The following is a 20,895-nucleotide window of genomic DNA, read 5'->3' on the forward strand; positions in this document are numbered from 1 at the left end:
GCATGCAAAGCCGACTAGAACAAAACAATAACTGAACACGCCTATACCTGATAAATAATGGTAACCACTTACCTCCATCAATCCTTCGGTGTGTGCAGACTATACAGTGGGACCTGCTTTAGTTGAAAACCGGGTCAATCGACATGATAATTCGTGGTCACCACTTTTCCTGTTACAGGTTCTAAAGTAAAGGGAACACCAAATATACAGTACAGATTTATATTTACAAACTGTTTCAATTCTCTGTCATGTTGATCTGGGGTTTCTGAATATTTTCTTCGTATATGATCGGTGTTGACATTAACTCATTTCGATATTTACTTAGAAAGTAAACACCAGTGCCATCTGACCATTTTAGTTGGATGCTCAACGTAATTTTTTGCTTTCTCTTTACATCTAGAAAAAATATACCATCACCGATTCTCCGATCTACGATATGCAACACTTCGATTTCCACAATACACGACTTCTAACGGGATAACTTACCACACATGCAGAATTTCAACTTGTGCTGTCAGCATCGAAGCGGCAGGGTGACCAACAAGGCAAGCAAAATTATTTACATCTTTTCTGAACAAATCTACTTTTAAAATGATATGCATGGGCCGAGGGACTGTTTCGGTGACTTAACAGTCTAAAATATTTAATTCCTTGCTGAATGTGCAAACACCCGTAGACAGTGTCAATACGTATACCTATGCTGAATTCGCCATGCATGCGAAGCATTTTCTTAAAATATATCTGTATTACATGTTTGTAGAGTATTACTTCCGCATCTCAGGTGAGGCAGTAATTAAGAGTTGTACGATATAATTCAAGTAATGGTTTTATGTTAATGTCGCTTTTAGCAGTAAAATATTATTTTTATCCAGAAGAATAGGTGAGGTTACTGGTTTTACGGTTTAGGAGAGCAATTGGGTTTCGATACTTACATGTAAATGTGTTAAGTAATCTGATGTAAGTCGGTTGACTAATTAGTCGTTTTTGTAATACAAAATTGTACGTAATTTCTAGCACACCTTTTACCGAATCTATTACGATTAATTTTTGAATCAACATCCTCCTCGACGGAGACTTGGGAGATTTTGTAGGCCTTGTCCACTAGATTATAGTTGTAAGATGGTTGGGGCTCATCTTCCAAAATGTTAGGGTCTCCTCAGTATGTTGATTAACTCGGACTTCGTAGAAATAACTCTGTGTTAACGTGTAGTTATTTGCTACACACGACACAAAATAAATCGTATCTTCTAATAAGTTTATCTTTCTTCGTTGTGTATGGAAGGGTTTGTAAATCAAACGGAGTGGTTCAGTCAAAACGCCATGCTTACAGTACGTATCTACATAGCCCGAGTTTTCCTACACCAGACATGGTGACAGGGCCAGAGAAAACTCGGGCTAGTATCTACACTAACCTAGCCCGAGTTTCCTCTGGCCCTGACACCAGACATGGTGTCGGAGCCAGAGGAAACTCGGACTACACTAACCAAGTGGTATTTGTACTTAGGTGCAGTATTGGTTTACACTAACCCAGTGGTTGTACCTGGGTTCAGTATTGGTACTTTGAGTTCAGTATTGGCCGTCTTCATCGTGTTGGGTTTTTATCCTACATTAGATGGCTATTTCTCGAGATGATTGATCCTAATGTTACTGCCGAAGTAATATGATACAGGCAGTCCGATGATACTTTCATTAAACATTTAATTGTGCCGTCACAGGACAGAACATAACTAGGAAAGCGAGTTTAAATCAGTTTATTAATCATTTGGATATAAATGTCTCTTTTACATATGCATACCTTTATCACACAAAGCATTTTTTTTTTCTCCTTATGACAATAGCAAGAGTTCCGTAAGGGGTATTGGCGCCTACCATGGATGATCGACATCAGTCAAATGAAAGACTGATCTTTTCTCTTCTTTTCCCTTCTTTCACTCTTCCTTCAAAGCATGTAATAACTGAATATAACACTATATAGCAGTAGCAACCTGCACTTGTCAAAACCTAAGATGACCACACTCTTTGTCATCCATTTATTTAGTTCTTTTAATCAGGCTTGCATGCACAACTGTAGACCAAGTGGAACCTCTTTATGAGAGAGACCCACTATGGCGTACTATAATAATGCAGATTAAATTGTCAAAATTCAAGATGGTTGCCTGATGGCCATGTTGTTGTCAGGTTGGTCCTATACAGGATTATGCATAACCCGGGATCAAGGGGAACCTACATATGAAATTTGAGAACTAGTGGTAACAAACTTCAATTGTCAAAATCCAAGATGGCCACCTGTCAGCCATACTGTGTTCCGATTGGTCCCAAAATGCAATATGCACAACTATGGACCAAGGGAAACCTACATATTAAATTTGAGAAAAATCACTTAAGCACTTTCTGAACAATAGCAATAATAATCTTCAATTGTCAAAATCCAAGATGGCTGCCTCTCGGCAATGTTGGGTTTCCGATCCATCATGAAATACAATATTCACAACTAGGGACCAAGGAAAAACCACATATGAAATTTGATAAAGATCCTCCATCTGTGCTTTCTGAGAAATAGCAATAATAAAACTTCAATGGTCAAAATCCAAGATGGCCACCTGTTAGCCATGCTGTTTTCTGATTGGTCCCAAAATGCAATTTGTTCAACTAGAGACCAAGGGGAACCTACATATGGAATTCGAGAAAGATCCCTTCAGTACTTTCTGAGAAATAGCGATAACAAGAATTATTTACGGAGGGACGGACGGAGGGATGGACATACAGAGGGAAGAATGGATGGACAACGGACGCAGGGCAATTTGATCATGGTAGGCTAAAAACAAACCAGCATAGCAGGAAAGCTTGGGATCATAAACTTGAGTGACTTAAAACCATTTCTGTGGAAAGTTTCAATATCCCTTCTATTCTATCAAACTTCTCCATTTCCTAAACCTCTCTCTCCTTTTTTCTCTGTCTCTCTCTCTCTCTCTCTCTTTCTCTGTCTCTCTCTCTCTTTCTCTGTCTCTCTCTCTGGTCTTCAAAAATTGTACAATATCATTGAATGTTTAAATTAACTATTGTCCCTTCCAAAAACTAAATTATATGGCAAATTGTTAGGAGGAAAACAATTCCAAGGTATACAATGATAACTGAAAACTCTTTTCCAACCCTGGTTTTCACATTGACGATGGAACATACTTGCGTGCAATTATATGTAAATGAATATACATATATCATGATTACATTTTATTTATGCTACAATTAACATATGAAGAATTATGAACAATTAGGAAACAAAATTTTACATCAATCTAATTTCCTAAATAGCTGCATACAGATCGGAATTAAAACAAAACCCTCCAAAATGTGATATATAAAAACATAGATACAAAATGTGATAATGATGAGCACCATGGATTGACAGTAAAACAAAAGGAAATGGCAAGCTTTAGGTACATATTCTACAAACATTTATACATGTACTTCAAATAGAACAGCTTGACCTTTGAACCTTCTAATAGACAATTTGTAAATAAAATATTCCCATAATTAGATTTGGCAACATAAAAATGTCTCCCTGATTTAATCAACATCCATCATTTCACAGGAATATACATGTACATTAGTACTATAGAATTTATTTCATTCAAAATAAATCAATAACAATTCATAAGCTTTTTGATATACACTTAAACTTAATACCCTGATAAAATAGTTAAGTTACAAGTCATTAATCTCATACAAACTGTTTTATATGGCCTCTCATATCGAGGAATTAATCTGTGAAGAATTCTGTGTAACAGTGCTCTGATGCTCAGAAAGTCGATTCACAGTAATTGGGTAACATACTACACACTGAACAGTGTATTTTAACATTTATTTTAAAAAGAGTTCTTAAATATATTTTCTAAGTACTCTTCTTACTAGGTTTTTAATACAAGTATTCAAAAAAAAAATTAGCTGATTTAATTTGTTGGTATTGTCAGTGTAAACAATAATCCTGGTACGGCTGAATATCTCCTAAATGTTTGCTGTTTAGGACAACTTTATGTTATGTGAGGGGGAGGATAAACACCAAATTGATACTGATCAAAAACAAAACACCGGAAATATAAATAGATAAATAGATATTAAACATTTACGAAACTTAATAGAATCAATGATACAATCTATAGCTACATGATGTAGAAATGCTATCAATACACACAGCCAATATTTGGAATTCACACAATTTAATGCAAAAATTAATTCAAAGTTGGGTAAATCACTAACATCAGCCAATGATATACAAGGTAAAGACTTAATACATGTTATACAAAACGGGTCAAAAATACATGTCAATTTTAAATCTCTTGGAGAATAAGAATCAATAACAAGCATCTCGTTATGACAGTAAATCATCATTCTAGCATATCGTATACATATTCATAATTATATGTTGACATTCAATCAATTAAACATATATTAAACAGTTGGGTTTCTTTGTAAATCAAAAGCTAAAAAGACATATAAACCTTTGAATCTGTGTCAAATTTAAATATTGTGCTGATTTTCAGCAAAGAAAATCTGTAATACCAGAAGCCCTTAACTATAAATTAATAAGATAAAATATATGATATTATGAAAACAAGGTAAAACAACGACAGGTAGTACATAGTCCCCAACCAGGGAACCCTTTATGTACCTGTTCTCAAATAGGACAAGAACTAGTGCTGGCCTGAGAACTACCTTGGGGTGTACCTACCTACAGTGGGGTGTACCTACCTACAGTGGTGTGTACCTACCTACAGTGGGGTGTACCTACCTACAGTGGGGTGTACCTACCTATCTAATTAAAATCCAGATGGTCATTCGCACTACGTTACATGAACATCTAACAACATCCCATAAGGGGTCACATCAGGATGACCTTTTGGATTAGCCAATCAAATGACTACTTCCAGAATCTTGGAAGTGAATTTTGTATGTCCGAATTAACATGACTAGAGTGCATAGCATGCATAATATGTCAATTTGTTTCAAGTCATTTCATTCCACAAAGCATATAGCTATATACATGCTTGGTGTACATAGGTACCTAACACAGGACGTACCCTTTCTGCGGGTGTACCAATGGTATGTACCTATCAAGGCGTACCTACCCACCTCGGGGTGTACCTACCTACTCCAGTGCATAATCGTGGGGTCTACCTACCTACCCAGGGTCAACCTACCTAATCTGGGGTGAAGCTACCTTCTGCGGGGTGTACAGCTAGCAGAGATATACAAAATTACAAATGTTTCTATAAAGTATTTCACCCAAATCAAACACAAGCTACTTTTTAAGAAATGGTTAAAATATCATAAATTAAGCAACTTTCCATTTTATCAATTAACAAGATGTACCACTGTACTGTATTTGGGTAATGTAAACATGTGAATCTCTCAGTTATATTCAGTACAACTTACCAGGTGTAAGTAAAGAACAGATCACCGTTTCAGTGATTGGTTTAATATTTTGGAAACGTGTTTGATAGTGTAACAAAGTCGATAATACCATTCCTATTGATAGAGCTGATCTGTGGTAAAACACCTACCGTCCTTATTTACAAATATCACTTCACTTTCAGTAGAATTTTACCTAGATGTGTACCATATTTATTCTAAATACCCTGGGGGTTTGGTATTTCTCAAAGACAGGTGCTTTAAAAAAAAAAAAAATTTCGAAGTCTGTAAGGTCAATTCTGGATATCGTTGGTAAATCAGTGTAAACACTGGTACCTGGGTAAAAGTGTTAAGATTCTTCAAATCCTGAAATAGCTTTTTGTCAAAATTTAACATTAACTTAAAAGTTTTCAAAAATACTCAATTCAGTATTAATTAGAGGTGACTATCGAGACCAATGAAGCTATCAAGATAGTATTGTGATCATAGTCCAGGGAGGTGATAGTCCAGGGAGGTGATAGTCCAGGGAGGTGGAGGTGATAGTCCAGGGAGGTGATAGTCCAGGGAGGTGATAGTCCAGGGAGGTGATAGTCCAGGGAGGTGGAGGTGATAGTCCAGGGAGGTGATAGTCCAGGGAGGTGATAGTCCAGGGAGGTGATAGTCCAGGGAGGTGGAGGTGATAGTCCAGGGAGGTGATAGTCCAGGGAGGTGATAGTCCAGGGGTGATAGTCCAGGGAGGTGGAGGTGATAGTCCAGGGAGGTGATAGTCCAGGGAGGTGATAGTCCAGGGAGGTGATAGTCCAGGGAGGTGATAGTCCAGGGGGGTGTTAGTCCAGGGAGGTGATAGTCCAGGGAGGTGGAGGTGATAGTCCAGGGAGGTGATAGTCCAGGGAGGTGATAGTCCAGGGAGGTGATAGTCCAGGGAGGTGATAGTCCAGGGAGGTGGAGGTGATAGTCCAGGGAGGTGATAGTCCAGGGAGGTGATAGTCCAGGGAGGTGATAGTCCAGGGAGGTGGAGGTGATAGTCCAGGGAGGTGATAGTCCAGGGAGGTGATAGTCCAGGGGTGATAGTCCAGGGAGGTGGAGGTGATAGTCCAGGGAGGTGATAGTCCAGGGAGGTGATAGTCCAGGGAGGTGATAGTCCAGGGGGGTGATAGTCCAGGGAGGTGATAGTCCAGGGAGGTGATAGTCCAGGGAGTTGATAGTCCAGGGAGGTGATAGTCCAGGGAGTTGATAGTCCAGGGAGGTGATAGTCCAGGGGGGTGATAGTCCAGGGAGGTGATAGTCCAGGGAGGTGATAGTCCAGGGAGGTGATAGTCCAGGGAGGTGGAGGTGATAGTCCAGGGAGGTGATAGTCCAGGGAGGTGATAGTCCAGGGAGGTGATAGTCCAGGGAGGTGATAGTCCAGGGAGGTGATAGTCCAGGGAGTTGATAGTCCAGGGAGGTGATAGTCCAGGGAGGTGATAGTCCAGGGAGGTGATAGTCCAGGGAGTGATAGTCCAGGGAGGTGATAGTCCAGGGAGGTGATAGTCCAGGGAGGTGATAGTCCAGGGAGTTGATAGTCCAGGGAGGTGATAGTCCAGGGAGTTGATAGTCCAGGGAGGTGATAGTCCAGGGAGGTGGAGGTGATAGTCCAGGGAGGTGATAGTCCAGGGAGTTGATAGTCCAGGGAGGTGATAGTCCAGGGAGGTGATAGTCCAGGGAGTTGATAGTCCAGGGAGGTGATAGTCCAGGGAGGTGATAGTCCAGGGAGGTGATAGTCCAGGGAGTTGATAGTCCAGGGAGGTGATAGTCCAGGGAGGTGATAGTCCAGGGAGGTGATAGTCCAGGGAGTTGATAGTCCAGGGAGGTGATAGTCCAGGGAGGTGATAGTCCAGGGAGTTGATAGTCCAGGGAGGTGATAGTCCAGGGAGGTGATAGTCCAGGGAGGTGATAGTCCAGGAGGTGATAGTCCAGGGAGGTGAGTATTGAGTTTTTCATGTCAGCTAAAAATGAAGCCGAAAACATATTGTGGCATTAATTGTTGCACGGACATGTATTTCTGAAAACTTTCATACATGCAGGTAGACATTTCTGTATCCCTGATGTACTACATTACATTTTGTTTTCTTTAAGACATTCTTTTCAAACAATACCAGTTTGGTTTGTTTTGTTTGTTTTTGTTTAACGTCCTATTAACAGCCAGGGTCAAACAATACCAAGATTAGGTTGTTTTTTTAAAGAGGGTGTTTATCATAAAGGGCATTTACTAGAATAAATACGGTAACATCCTTACAACAGGTGTGTTTAAGACAAATGGCCAACTTACCACCATACAATAGTACATATGTTACAATCTAAATTACAAGATCACATCACCAAATTAATGGTTTTATAGATTCACAAGCAATTCCACTCCAATTCATTCCAGCTTTTCTACAATTAGAATTGAAAAGACTAAAAACACAAAAAGGAACACATGCTGGGTCAATCCTGACACATTACTATACAGAGGTAATGCTACAATACACAAATTGTTTATAAAATGTCCACTATTCTTAAAGCTAATGTCAGGATTGTGAAAGCTTGGCGGCTACACCTGACTGACTGGCTTCAAGCAGAGATGATGGTTTTGCCTGAAAAATAAAGTCAAGTATTTTAACAAATTATTACTAGGTTTTAATCTGTGATGGGCACCGAAAGTTTGGAAAACAAATTTTTTTTTCTTGAACTAAGCCAAATAACAAATAAATAAAAAGGATGAAACAGGTTTTTCACAGCTCCAAAATATGTCTCCCTGCTCAAAATATGTAAACTCAGCTCCAAATTTGGTCGCGGCTCAAAATATATCAACTCATCTCCAAACAACTCAAAAGGAAGAAATACACAGGCCAACCGAAGGCTGCATCAGATGATGGAAACTTAAGCAGGGATATTTCTAGTTCATACCTCAACAGTGGATGGTATCCCACTAGGGACAGTAACCAGGGAGGCCTCGCCACTTATACTGATGGGAGAAGAGATTTTTACTGAGCTACTCCCTGTTTCATCCTCAGTCTTTCGTTTCCTCTGAAATTACAAAACGAATAATAGCATTAGGTGATTTCTTTCAATATTGAAACAAAATAACATCACAATTTCATTAGAATGCATGTAATCATCTATTTCAGGTAGAGTGAGAACAGGAAAAGCATTGCGTATTAGTGTGTGTAATTTCACAAAACAACAGCGAAAATTGAAGTAATAGAAATTCGTCAAAATGAAAACCATACTTTGAGCATCTCACTGTACATCATAATGTCTCCTTTAATCCAGATTTAATCTCTTTTGTTGTAATGTTTGGTGTGTAATGTTTGGTGATATGTTTGGTGATGGTGTTGTGTTTGGTGATGGTGTTGTGTTTGGTGTTGTGTTTGGTGATGGTGCAATGTTTGGTGATGGTGTAATGTTTGGTGATGGTGTTGTGTTTGGTGATGGTGTTGTGTTTGGTGATGGTGTAATGTTTGGTGATGGTGTAATGTTTGGTGATGGTGTAATGTTTGGTGTTGTGTTGTGTTGTGTGTTGTGTTTGGTGTTGTGTTGGTGATGGTGTAGTGTTTGGTGATGGTGTTGTGTTTGGTGATGGTGTTGTGTTTGGTGATGGTGTTATGTTTGATGATGGTGTTATGTTTAGTGATGTGTAATGTTTGGTGATGGTGTTGTGTTTGGTGATGGTGTAATGTTTGGTGATGTGTAATGTTTGGAGATGGTGTTATGTTTAGTGATGGTGTAATGTTTGGTGATGGTGCTGTGTTTGGTGATGGTGTAATGTTTGGTGATGGTGTAATGTTTGGTGATGGTGTAATGTTTGGTGATGGTGTTGTGTTTGGTGATGGTGTTGTGTTTGGTGATGGTGTTGTGTTTGGTGATGTGTAATGTTTGGTGATGTGTAATGTTTGGTGATGGTGTAGTGTTTGGTGTTGGTGTTGTGTTTGGTGATGTGTAATGTTTGGTGATGGTGTAATGTTTGGTGATGGTGCATGTTTTGGTGTGGGTTGTCATGTTTGTGTGATGGGTGTGGTGGGTTGGTGGTGATGGTTTTGTTGGTTGTGTTTGTGATGGTGTAATGTTGGTGATGGTGTTTGGTTTGGTGATGGTGTTGTGTTTGGTGATGGGTGTTTGGTGTAATGTTTGGTGATGGTGTAATGTTTGGTGATGGTGTAATGTTTGGTGATGGTGTAGTGTTTGGTGATGGTGTTGTGTTTGGTGATGTGTAATGTTTGGTGATGGTGTAATGTTTGGTGATGGTGTAATGTTTGGTGATGGTGTAATGTTTGGTGATGGTGTTGTGTTTGGTGATGGTGTAATGTTTGGTGATGGTGTAATGTGTTTGGTGATGGTGTAATGTTTGGTGATGGTGTTGTGTTTGGTGATGGTGTAGTGTTTGGGGATGTGGGTATGCGTGGTGGTGATTGGGGGATGGTGTAATGTTGGGGTGATGGTGTTGTGTTTGGTGTGGTGGGAATGTTGGTGTTGGGGCGTGGGTTTGGTGAGGTGCTGGTTGGGGGGTGTGGGTGACTGGTGTTGGGGGGTGGTGGTGTGGGTTAGGGGGTGTGGTGGTAGTGTGGGTGTGTGGTGTGTGGTTGGTGTAGTGTTTGGTGATGGGTGTGTGGTTGGTGTAGTGGGTTGGGAGATGGTTTGGTGAGGGCGGTGCGATGTTTGGGGGTGTAGTTGGTGCTGGTGTGGTGTTGTGTTGGGTGGGTGGTTGTGATGGTGTGTTGTGTTGGTGATGGTGTGCTGTTGGGTGAAGGTGGTGGGTATTGGTGGTGTGGTTTGGTGAGGTGTGGATGGTTGGTGTAGTTTGGTGATGGTGCTGGTTGGTGTGGGTGTGTGTTTGGTGTGGGTTGTGGGTTTGGTGATGGTGTTGGTGTGTGTTTGGTGATGGGGTAGTGTTGGGTGTTGGTGTGTGGTTTGGTGTGGTGTATGTTGGTGACTGCGTGTAATCGTTTGGTGATGGTGCTGTTGGTGTGGTGCTGTGATGTTTGGGTGGTGTTGGTGTTTGGGATGGTTGTGTTTGGTGATGGTGTATGTTTGGTGATGGTGTAATGTTTGGTGATGGTGTTATGTTTGGTGATGGTGTTGTGTTTGGTGGTGATGTGTAATGTTTGGTGATGGTGTAGTGTTTGGTGATGGTGTAGTGTTTGGTGATGGTGTAATGTTTGGTGATGGTGTATGTTTGGTGATGGTGTAATGTTTGGTGATGGTGTAATGTTTGGTGATGGTGTATGTTTGGTGATGGTGTAGTGTTTGGTGATGGGGTTGTGTTTGGTGATGGTGTTGTGTTTGGTGATGGTGTTGTGTTTGGTGATGGTGTAATGTTTGGTGATGGTGTTGTGTTTGGTGATGGTGTTGTGTTTGGTGATGGTGTTGTGTTTGGTGATGGTGTTTGGTGATGGTGTAGTGTTTGGTGATGGTGTAATGTTTGGTGATGGTGTTGTGTTTGGTGTGGTGTAATGTTTGGTGATGGTGTAATGTTTGGTGATGGTGTAATGTTTGGTGATGGTGTAATGTTTGGTGATGTGGAATGTTTGGTGGTGGTGTTGTGTTTGGTGGGTTGATGTTTGGTGATGGTGTGGTTGGTATGGTGTGTTGTTGTGATGGTGTTAGGTTTGGTGATGGTGTGTTGTAGGTGGTGTGTTGGGTGTGTCGATGTTGTTGTGAGGGTGGTGTAATGTTGGTGTTGGTGGTATGTTTGGTGATGGGTTTGTGATGGTGTTGTGTTTGGGTGATGGGTGTTTTGTGTTTGGTGATGTGTTAGTGTTTGGTGATGGTGGTGTATGGGGGTATTGTTTGGTGGGGGTGTATTTGGTGTTGTAATGTTTGGTGAGGTGTACTGTTTTGGTTGGGGGTTGGGTTTGGTGATGGTGTAATTTTTGGGTGTGTGTTGTTTTTGGTTGGTTTGTTTGTTTTTTTGGTGTGGTGTTGTTTGGTGGTGTTGTTTTTGGTGTTTTTGGGTTTGTGTGTGTTTGTGGTTTGTGTTTGGGTGTTGATGTGGTGCGGTGGTTGGTGTGGTGTGTTTTGGTGTGGTGTTGTGTGGTGTTGTTTGGTGTGGTGTTGTATGGTGTGGTGTTGTGTGGTTTGGTTTGGTGTGGTGTTTGGTTGGGGGGTGGGTGTTGGTTTGGTGTGGTGTCATGGTTTGGGGGTGGTGTCTGTTTGGTGTGGTGTTTGTTTGGTGCTGGGGGTTGCTTGGTGGGTGTTGTGTTTGGTGCTGGGGTTTGTTTTGGTTTGGTGGTGTGTTTGGGTGTTGTGTTGGTGTTTGGTGGGGGTTTGTTTGGTGTTGTGTTGTTTGGTGTGGTGTGGTATGGTGTTGTTTGGTGTGGTGTGTTGTGTTTTGGTGTGGTGTTGTGTTTGGTTTTTTTGTGTTTGGTGTGGTGTTTGTGTTTGGTGTGGTGTTGTGTTTGGTTGGTTTTGTTGGTGTTGTGTTTGGTGTGGTGTCTGTTGGTTGTATGTTTGGTGATGTGTGTGTGTGTTTGGTGATGGGATAGTTTGGTGATGGTGGTAATGTTTGGGTGGATGGTGTTAGGTGTTTTGGTGATGGTGTAATGTTGGGTGATGGTGCTATGTTTGGTGATGGTGTTGTGTGTTGGCTGATGTGTATGTTGGTGATGGTGTTGTGTTTGGTGATGGTGTAATGTTTGGTGATGGTGTAATGTTTGGTGATGGTGTAATGTTTGGTGATGGTGTTGTGTTTGGTAAGTTATGTTTGGTGATGGGGGTTGTGTATATTGAAGCTGCTATTTTAAACAATAGAAACTATTTTTATATAGCAGCAGCTATACTTCAAATTGATCAAAATAACAAAATAGCTCTATTTTCTATGATATATCTCTTACTTACCTTCTGTAACATTCTCTGAGCATACTTTATATACATTGTATTCTAATTAGATTTCGCTTGTCTAATTTTATTTTGAAACATTTTATTGCTGTGTATGTCACTGTAAATATGATGATACCTGTCTTGAAACGTCCATCGGTGTTGGCTCGACTGATGATGTGGCATGGCCGTTGGCCAATTTTGTAGGTGTCACTCTATCGTATGATCGTCGATGCATACCGTCAATCCCTGTTAGGTACCATGTCCCTGGAAAAAGGGTGTCGATAGGTCCTACTGGTACATATGGTGCTGTGTTAGGAAAGAAACAAAACTATTTTAATTATCTGTCAGGAGTAAAATCTGTACACATTTTCTTAACAGATATTTCATCAAAGATTCAACAAACTTCTCAAAATCAGAAAACTTTACAAGTAAAAACTTAAGAGTGATTGGCAGAAGGTCAGTGGCTCAATGTAAATAGGAAAATCATGGCTTATAAAAAGCAGGAATAAAACTTGTGTTATTTCAAAACACAGCAAATTTCAGACCTGAATGGTATTTCTGTGTATGTTAGCAGTCTAAGGGAGATAATTTGCAATTTTTGCAATCAGAGATTCTCTCTTACAATACATTTATGTTTCTGCTTGGTTGCCAGTGATTTTTGTAATAACTTGGATTCAAACAAACTCATATTTGCCATGACTTTATTTACTTCATCAATCATTCTTAAAAATAAACAATAATCATTATAGTAATACTACAATTGTGAGTCTGTGTAGGTAAATTACACTATATGTTAAACTATTTTTCTGGTCTTCCAGTCACACCTTAGGGTTGATATACACCCTGTATATAAAATGAGAAATGTTATAGAACCAAGGATACCAACCAGCATGTTAGTCTCAATATTAACTTGATCAACCAATTACTAAAATATTAACTTGATCAACCAATTACTAAAATATTAACTTGATCAACCAATTACTAAAATATTAACTTGATCAACCAATTACTAAAATATTAACTTGATCAACCAATTACTAAAAGTCAACAAAAGAACTCTGCAGGGTTTCAAATTGGTAAAACAATATAACCATTTTGAATATTAGATTGACAAATTCCCTCCATTCACAATGATTTCATGGAAATCCATATTGATAGATAGGTGGACATTGATAAAAGGTGCGTCAACCAGTCCATGATTTCATGATTTCATGATATTAACTTTCTGTCTTAATTTGATAATAAAGTGAAAAACAGGACCAGTAAATTTATCTTAAATATCATTATCAATGATAAACAGTACCAGTTCTACACTGTGCACCAGAGTGTGTATAATCACCTTCAGTCATATATATACCTGTTGTCCATTTATCAACCTTAATTAAGAAACCTATTTCTACGATTCTTCTAACTATAACAGAAAACCCCAACAAATCAGGGATGTTAAATTTCATTTTGAAGATACTAGACTATGGCTTTAATACTTTCTCAAATGTCTATCTCACCAAAGTTTTTTATTAATATTTTTTTAATTGCAGCAGATCGGACAGAAACTGAACAGCTCTACAGATCAGTGTAGAACAGTCTAAGGGAGATAATTTAATAAAGGACTCGAGCACAGTTATATCCCTTATATAATAGACAGTATACAAAATAAATATGATGGTTTACCTTTTTTAATCTGTTGTCCTTCTTACAATTTTTACTTTTCATTTGTCACATTAATATTCTCATTGTCATCTGAATAAATATCTAAAGTATGAAGCCTCTTTGTGGTCTTTTATTAAGAGTATACTGAGGCAATTTACAATGTAAAAACAAAACATATATTTCCCCTGCAACTGCATACATGTAACTCACTGGAATTTTTTTCTTCAAGACTGCTTACTAAAATTAAATAGATATGAGAGTTTTAAGAAATATGGCCTGTTTTCATTATATTATTATCTTTTTTGTTTTTATTTCTGCAGACCTTTATTATGTGTATCCTCTCGAAGCTTCATGATGCGGTCAAATTCCTCGGGAGAGCTCTTCTGTCTGATCTCCAAACGAGACTTAACATCACTGAGACAAGAATACAGTGTCGGTAGACCTGATGCTTGGGATGTATCCTCGGTGATGCGCAGGGAGAACATTGAGGCCGCTAACCCAGAGCCATACGAGAACAAAACTATTCTCTGACCAGCCAGCTGTTCAATGGTGTGACTGCAAGGCAAAAAAAAAAATCACAAATAATACAACATAGTGTAGACAATCTTTACATGGTTGTAACTATAATATATTTTCTACAAATTCTTTTAATAATTACTAACTAATCATACTATAACTCTAAACAGAGGGCAAACAAAGTGACTTTGGGGGATTTGAACACTGTGTAATATGCATACTCAGTTTACTAGAAGACGCAAGAGCAGAAGTAGGTATGTTCATTATCGGCTAAACAGGAACCAGACACATATAACAGACCTCAATACAGAGATAGCCTGACTATATACATATACCCACCTCACTAGATGAGACACCATTACTCTGTCTCAATACAGAGATAGTCTGGTTATATATATATATTCACCTCACTAGATGAGACACCATTTCTCTGTCTCAATATAGAGATAGTCTGGCTATATATACATATACTCACCTCACTAGATGAGACACCAGTTCTCTGTCTCAATACAGAGATAGTCTGGTTATATATACATATACTCAACTCACTAGATGAGACACAGCTCTCTGTCTCAACACAGAGATAGTCTGGCAATATACGTATACTCACCTCACTAGAGGAGACACCATTTCTCTGTCTCAATACAGAGATAGTCTGGCTATATACATATACTCACCTCACTAGATGAGACACCATTTCTCTGTCTCAATACAGAGATAGTCTGGCTATATATACTGTATTTGACCTAATAAGGGCGCAGGGCGCGGGTAATTGACAGTGGGGGCGCCCTTATTAAGATTAGTTATTCTGAAGTTTTATGAAACAGACTATACCTTATAGCAGAATATCCAAGGTTGTGGAAACGGTAAAATATTCAGTCATAAAAATATTCCAGATGAAGATATCTATTCATTATCATATTTATATTAAGCTTAAACATCACTTGAATACTCATGTAAACTTGTAAACCATGCCAGCTGATCTTTAGACCCGAGAACGTGTGCTCCACCATTTATGTTCAAATGGAACTCTTTTGTGTTCTATTTATAGAAACAGGTGATTTACCAGATCATATCAGACATCGTTTTCTTTGACCTAATAATTGATTTACAATGTCTTTTACTAGCTTTCTGTTCTGAACAAAAGCTATTTATCAACAAGAATGAAGTCTTTACTTTATCTTCAAATAAAGATGGTAAGTTATTATTTGTATGTGTGTTTAGTTTTGGGTGCTCTTTGCACTGACATGTCATCTTTAGCCTGTAGGAATACACAAAATGTGGCAAAAACATGTGTTCCAGTTACTTAATTTGCTGAAGAAAATTGAACAGATAAAGTAGCAAAATATTTCACATGAATTATTACTTTTGAACATCATTTTGACACCATTTTGACACTCAGTCAAAGATTTATTTCCTTGAAAAAAGGTAGGGGCGCCCTTATTAGGTCAAATACGGTATATACTCACCTCACTAGATGAGACACAGCTCTCTGTCTCAATACAGAGATAGTCTGGCTATATACATATACTCACCTCACTAGATGAGACACCATTTCTCTGTCTCAATACAGAGATAGTCTGGTTATATATACATATACTCACCTCACTAGATGAGACAAAGCTCTCTGTCTCAATACAGAGATAGTCTGGCTATGTACATATACTCACCTCACTAGATGAGACACCATTTCTCTGTCTCAATACAGAGATAGTCTGGTTATATACATATACTCACCTCACTAGATGAGACACCAGACCTTGGCCTCAATACAAAGGGAGCCTAGGCCTGTTACAACAAGAGACTTACATCACTAGATGAGACACCAGGCCTCAATAAAGACTTACCTCACTAGATGAGACACCAGGCCTCCATATAGGGAAGGTGTATACATGTTTCCGACTTGATTACTGAGTAGTGTGGACTGACGTGTCTTTTCTTCAAAGAGTGGTTTACTGGCAGCCATGAACCCCTTCTCTACCTCTTTGTCGAAGTAGCACTGGTCTAGACGTATATCTCTGTAAACAGTACATCTGTGCCATGGAGAATCAAGCATTCAACGAGGGATTATATAACACAATTACACATCATGAAGGCAGAATAGCTCTGCTGAGATATATCTGGGCAGCTCAATACATCTTGAGTCACTATTTGCTATTAGGTGCTGCTATTTGGATTTCATTATTTGTGTTTCATAAACAATGTGAGAATTCTATGAGATTCTATGAGACTTTGATCCATTGTCACTTGCTAAACAGGACGTTTTCTCATTATTCAATATCAATTATGTTCAGTTTCTGTTTATCAATCCAATTTATTTACTTTTAACATGCTACTGGCTTTACACCCCACCGTATGCTGATTTCCGTCCCACCTTATGTTGATTTCCGTCCCACCTTATGTTGATTTCCATCCCACCTTATGTTGATTTCCGTCCCACCTTATGTTGATTTCCACCCCATCTTATGTTAATTTCCACCCCATCTTATGTTAATTTCCACCCCATCTTATGTTAATTTCCATCCCACCTTATGTTGATTTCAACCCTACCCTTGTTGATTTCAACCCCACCTTATGTTGATTTCAACCCCACCTTATGTTGATTTCCACCCCACCTTATGTTGATTTCCGTCCCACCTTATGTTGATTTCCACCCCATCTTATGTTAATTTCCACCCCATCTTATGTTAATTTCCACCCCATCTTATGTTAATTTCCATCCCACCTTATGTTGATTTCAACCCTACCCTTGTTGATTTCAACCCCACCTTATGTTGATTTCCACCCCACCTTATGTTGATTTCCACCCCACCTTATGTTGATTTCCACACCACCTTATGTTTGATTTCCACCCCACCTTATGTTGATTTCCATCCCACCTTATGTTTGATTTCCACCCCACCTTATGATGATTTCCATCCCACCTGATGATGATTTCAACATCACCCTTGTTGATTTCAACCCACACCTTATGTTGATTTCAACCCCAGTTTATGTTGATTTCCACCCCACCTATGCTGATTTCCATCCCACCTTATGTTGATTTTCACCCCACCTTATGTTGATTTCCATCCCACCTTATGTTGATTTCCATCCCACCTTGTGTTAATTTCCACCCCACCTTATGTTGATTTCAACCCAGCCTTATGTTGATTTCCATCCCACCTTGTGTTAATTTCCATCCCACTTTATGTTGATTTCAACCCAGCCTTACGTTGATTTCAACCCACACCTTATGTTTGATTCCAACCCACACCTTATGTTGATTTCAACCCTGCCTTATGTTGATTTCAACCCCACCTTATGTTGATTTCCACCCCATTTTATGTTGATTTCAACCCCACCTTATGTTGATTTCCATCCCAACTTATGTTGATTTCCACCCCACCTTATGTTGATTTCCATCCCACCTTATGTTGATTTCAACCCCACTTAATGTTGATTTCCATTCCACCTTATGTTGATTTCAACCCCACCTTATGTTGATTTCCATCCCAACTTATGTTGATTTCAACCCCACCTTATGTTGATTTCCATCCCAACTTATGTTGATTTCCATCCCACCTTATGTTGATTTCAACCCCACCTTATGTTGATTTCCATCCCACCTTATGTTGATTTCCATCCCACCTTATGTTGATTTCAACCCCACCTTATGTTGATTTCCATCCCAACTTATGTTGATTTCCATCCCACTTTATGTTGATTTCAACCCCACTTTATGTTGATTTCCACCCCATTTTATGTTGATTTTAATCCCACCATATTTTGATTTCCACCCCACCTTATGTTGATTTCCACCCCACCTTATGTTGATTTCAACCCCACTTTGTTTGATTTCCATCCCACCTTATGTTGATTTCAACCCCACCTTATGTTGATTTCCATCCCACCTTATGTTGATTTCCATCCCACCTTATGTTGATTTCAACCCCACCTTATGTTGATTTCCATCCCACCTTATGTTGATTTCAACCCCACCTTATGTTGATTTCCATCCCAACTTATGTTGATTTCCATCCCACCTTATGTTGATTTCAACCCCACCTTATGTTGATTTCCATCCCACCTTATGTTGATTTCCATCCCACCTTATGTTGATTTCAACCCCACCTTATGTTGATTTCCATCCCACCTTATGTTGATTTCAACCCCACCTTATGTTGATTTCCATCCCACCTTATGTTGATTTCCATCCCACCTTATGTTGATTTCAACCCCACCTTATGTTGATTTCCATCCCAACTTATGTTGATTTCCATCCCACTTTATGTTGATTTCAACCCCATTTTATGTTGATTTTAATCCCACCATATTTTGATTTCCACCCCACCTTATGTTGATTTCCACCCCACCTTATGTTGATTTCAACCCCACTTTGTTTGATTTCCATCCCACCTTATGTTGATTTCAACCCCACCTATGTTGATTTCCATCCCACTTTATGTAGATTTCCATCCCACCTTATGTTGATTTCAACCCCATCTTATGTTGATTTCAACCCCACCTTATGTTGATTTCCATCCCACCTGATGTTGATTTCCACCCCATCTGATGTTGATTTCCATCCCACCTTGTGCTGATTTTCACCCCATCTTATGTTAATTTCCACTCCACCTTATGTTGATTTCCATCCCACCTTATGTTGATTTCCATCCCACCTTATGTTGATTTCCATCCCACCTTATGTTGATTTTGCAACCCACCTTATGTTGATTTCCACCCCACCTTATGTTAATTTCCACCCAACCTTATGTTTGATTTCAACCCAACCTTATGTTAATTTCCACCCCACCTGATGTTGATTTCCACCCCACCTTATGTTAATTTCCACCCCACCTTATGCTGATTTCCACCCCACCTTATGTTGATTTCCACCCCACCTTATGTTTGATTTCCACCCTACCTTATGTTGATTTCAACCCCACCTTATGTTGATTTCAACCCCACCTTATGTTGATTTCAATTCCACCATATTTTGATTTCCACCCCACCTTATGTTGATTTCCATCCCACCTTATGTTGATTTCCATCCCACCTTATGTTGATTTCCATCCCACCTGATGTTGATTTCCATCCCACCTGATGATGATTTCAACCCAGCCTTATGTTGATTTCCATCCCACCTTATGTTGATTTCCACCCCACCTTATGTTGATTTCCATCCCACCTGATGTTGATTTCCATCCCACCTGATGATGATTTCAACCCAGCCTGATGTTGATTTCCATCCCACCTTATGTTGATTTCCATCCCACCTTATGTTGATTTCCATCCCACCTGATGTTGATTTCCATCCCACCTGATGATGATTTCAACCCAGCCTTATGTTGATTTCCATCCCCAGCAGATGGGTTTAAATAGTATGTCGGTTATGTATGTGAAGAAATCCATGTCTGTTTATTATAAAATTATCCAATATAGTGAATGAGGAGACAGGCAAATGTCAACCTAATCTATCTATCTATCTATCAGTTTTCATTATATCATAACTCACTCAAAGACTTGTTCAATTTCCTCAAAAGAACACTAACAAAAAAAAAATTCTTTTCCCATAGGGTTCACAGCCAGAACTATTTCAAACAATATTTTTCTGGTTTTCTCTTCTGGAGTAATGTCCCTTGATACATCTAACAGATTGGAATTTGTGATAAGGTCCTTACCCTCAGATCGTGTGTGTGTATGTGTTCAGGTGCGGGTGCATGTGCGTGTGTCTGAGAGTGGTCAAGCATGTATAGGTGTTCATTTTGATATGAGGCTGTATATCCAACATTGGCCGTGCACTAATCATTGTACAATGTGTTCTCTGTACCTACATGTATGTATAAAATCTAAAGGGAATAAAGTCTCACACATCTGTGTGATTACATCAGTCTCATATTTTCCTACTAAAAGATCTATATCCACTCTTTTGTTATCTGTGTCATAAATCAAAAACTAATTACATTTTTGTATTCCAAAATTATCTTAAGTGTAAAGTATATACAAACAACAGCATTTTAAATAGTGATAAGTAAGTTGGTTACATGCCTTTTTTGCACAAAATACTCACCTGAAATCTTCCAAACCTGCATAGCGGCCCTGAAAGTCTGGGGTTTTGTCGGTAAGAAAATCATTGGCCATGAGTCTGGCAAATGATTTCTGGACAAGCTTACAGTAGGGAGAATGAAACAGTACTCCATCAGCCATATCTATCAAACTGCTTCCTTCTGGAGAAAGAAGATTTTAATTTTTATTGGAAGTGTATCATCTTAAATGGTTTTCATTTCTTTTAAAGACATAGGATCTACGATATCAACGTGGAAAATAAAAGTTTTCATGGAAACATCTTCTAAGGAGAATAAATGAATAAAGAAATATTTTACAATGTTTTGTTTTCAATGTCATAATTATAATTAATGAGATATTGACGACTGTTTTCCACCAACACATTATTATCATACTGACATCCAACAATAACATTTCTCACATAGTAATCATGGTCAA

At 39.0% G+C, this 20,895-nt stretch overlaps 2 protein-coding genes and 1 long non-coding RNA gene across 5 annotated transcripts in view; all 3 read right to left on the reverse strand.

Annotated features, from left to right (window-relative positions):
- Positions 1-1,735: 1,735 nt before the first annotated feature.
- LOC117325165 lies at positions 1,736-4,886 on the reverse strand. Its single transcript, XR_004532155.1, has 2 exons — positions 4,807-4,886; positions 1,736-4,746 (listed from the first exon to the last, which is right to left on the reverse strand). It is a non-coding gene; the product is annotated as an uncharacterized LOC117325165 (long non-coding RNA).
- Positions 4,887-5,889: 1,003 nt separating this feature from the next.
- Positions 5,890-7,386, reverse strand: LOC117324877 (uncharacterized PPE family protein PPE24-like). The gene has a single exon (XM_033880704.1). It carries the CDS (start codon positions 7,384-7,386, stop codon positions 5,890-5,892), a length of 1,497 nt encoding a protein of 498 aa, XP_033736595.1.
- Positions 7,387-7,708: 322 nt separating this feature from the next.
- Positions 7,709-20,895, reverse strand: part of LOC117325166 (hydroxymethylglutaryl-CoA synthase 1-like) — a 42,922-nt gene continuing 29,735 nt past the window's right edge. For 2 of the 3 annotated variants that reach the window (XM_033881151.1, XM_033881152.1), the window contains exons 5-10: positions 20,462-20,618; positions 16,257-16,442; positions 14,216-14,448; positions 12,380-12,549; positions 8,335-8,454; positions 7,709-8,021 (exon numbers count right to left, since the gene is read on the reverse strand). In XM_033881151.1, the coding sequence (XP_033737042.1) occupies positions 7,956-8,021; positions 8,335-8,454; positions 12,380-12,549; positions 14,216-14,448; positions 16,257-16,442; positions 20,462-20,618 (932 nt within the window). In that variant the 3' untranslated portion in view covers positions 7,709-7,955. The remainder of the gene's footprint in view (positions 8,022-8,334; positions 8,455-12,379; positions 12,550-14,215; positions 14,449-16,256; positions 16,443-20,461; positions 20,619-20,895) is intronic. The other variant, XM_033881153.1, reaches the window with a different exon arrangement.

The sequence above is a fragment of the Pecten maximus genome, chromosome 4 (genome assembly GCF_902652985.1).
Source record: "Pecten maximus chromosome 4, xPecMax1.1, whole genome shotgun sequence".
In the NCBI taxonomy this organism is placed as follows: Eukaryota; Metazoa; Mollusca; class Bivalvia; order Pectinida; family Pectinidae; genus Pecten; species Pecten maximus.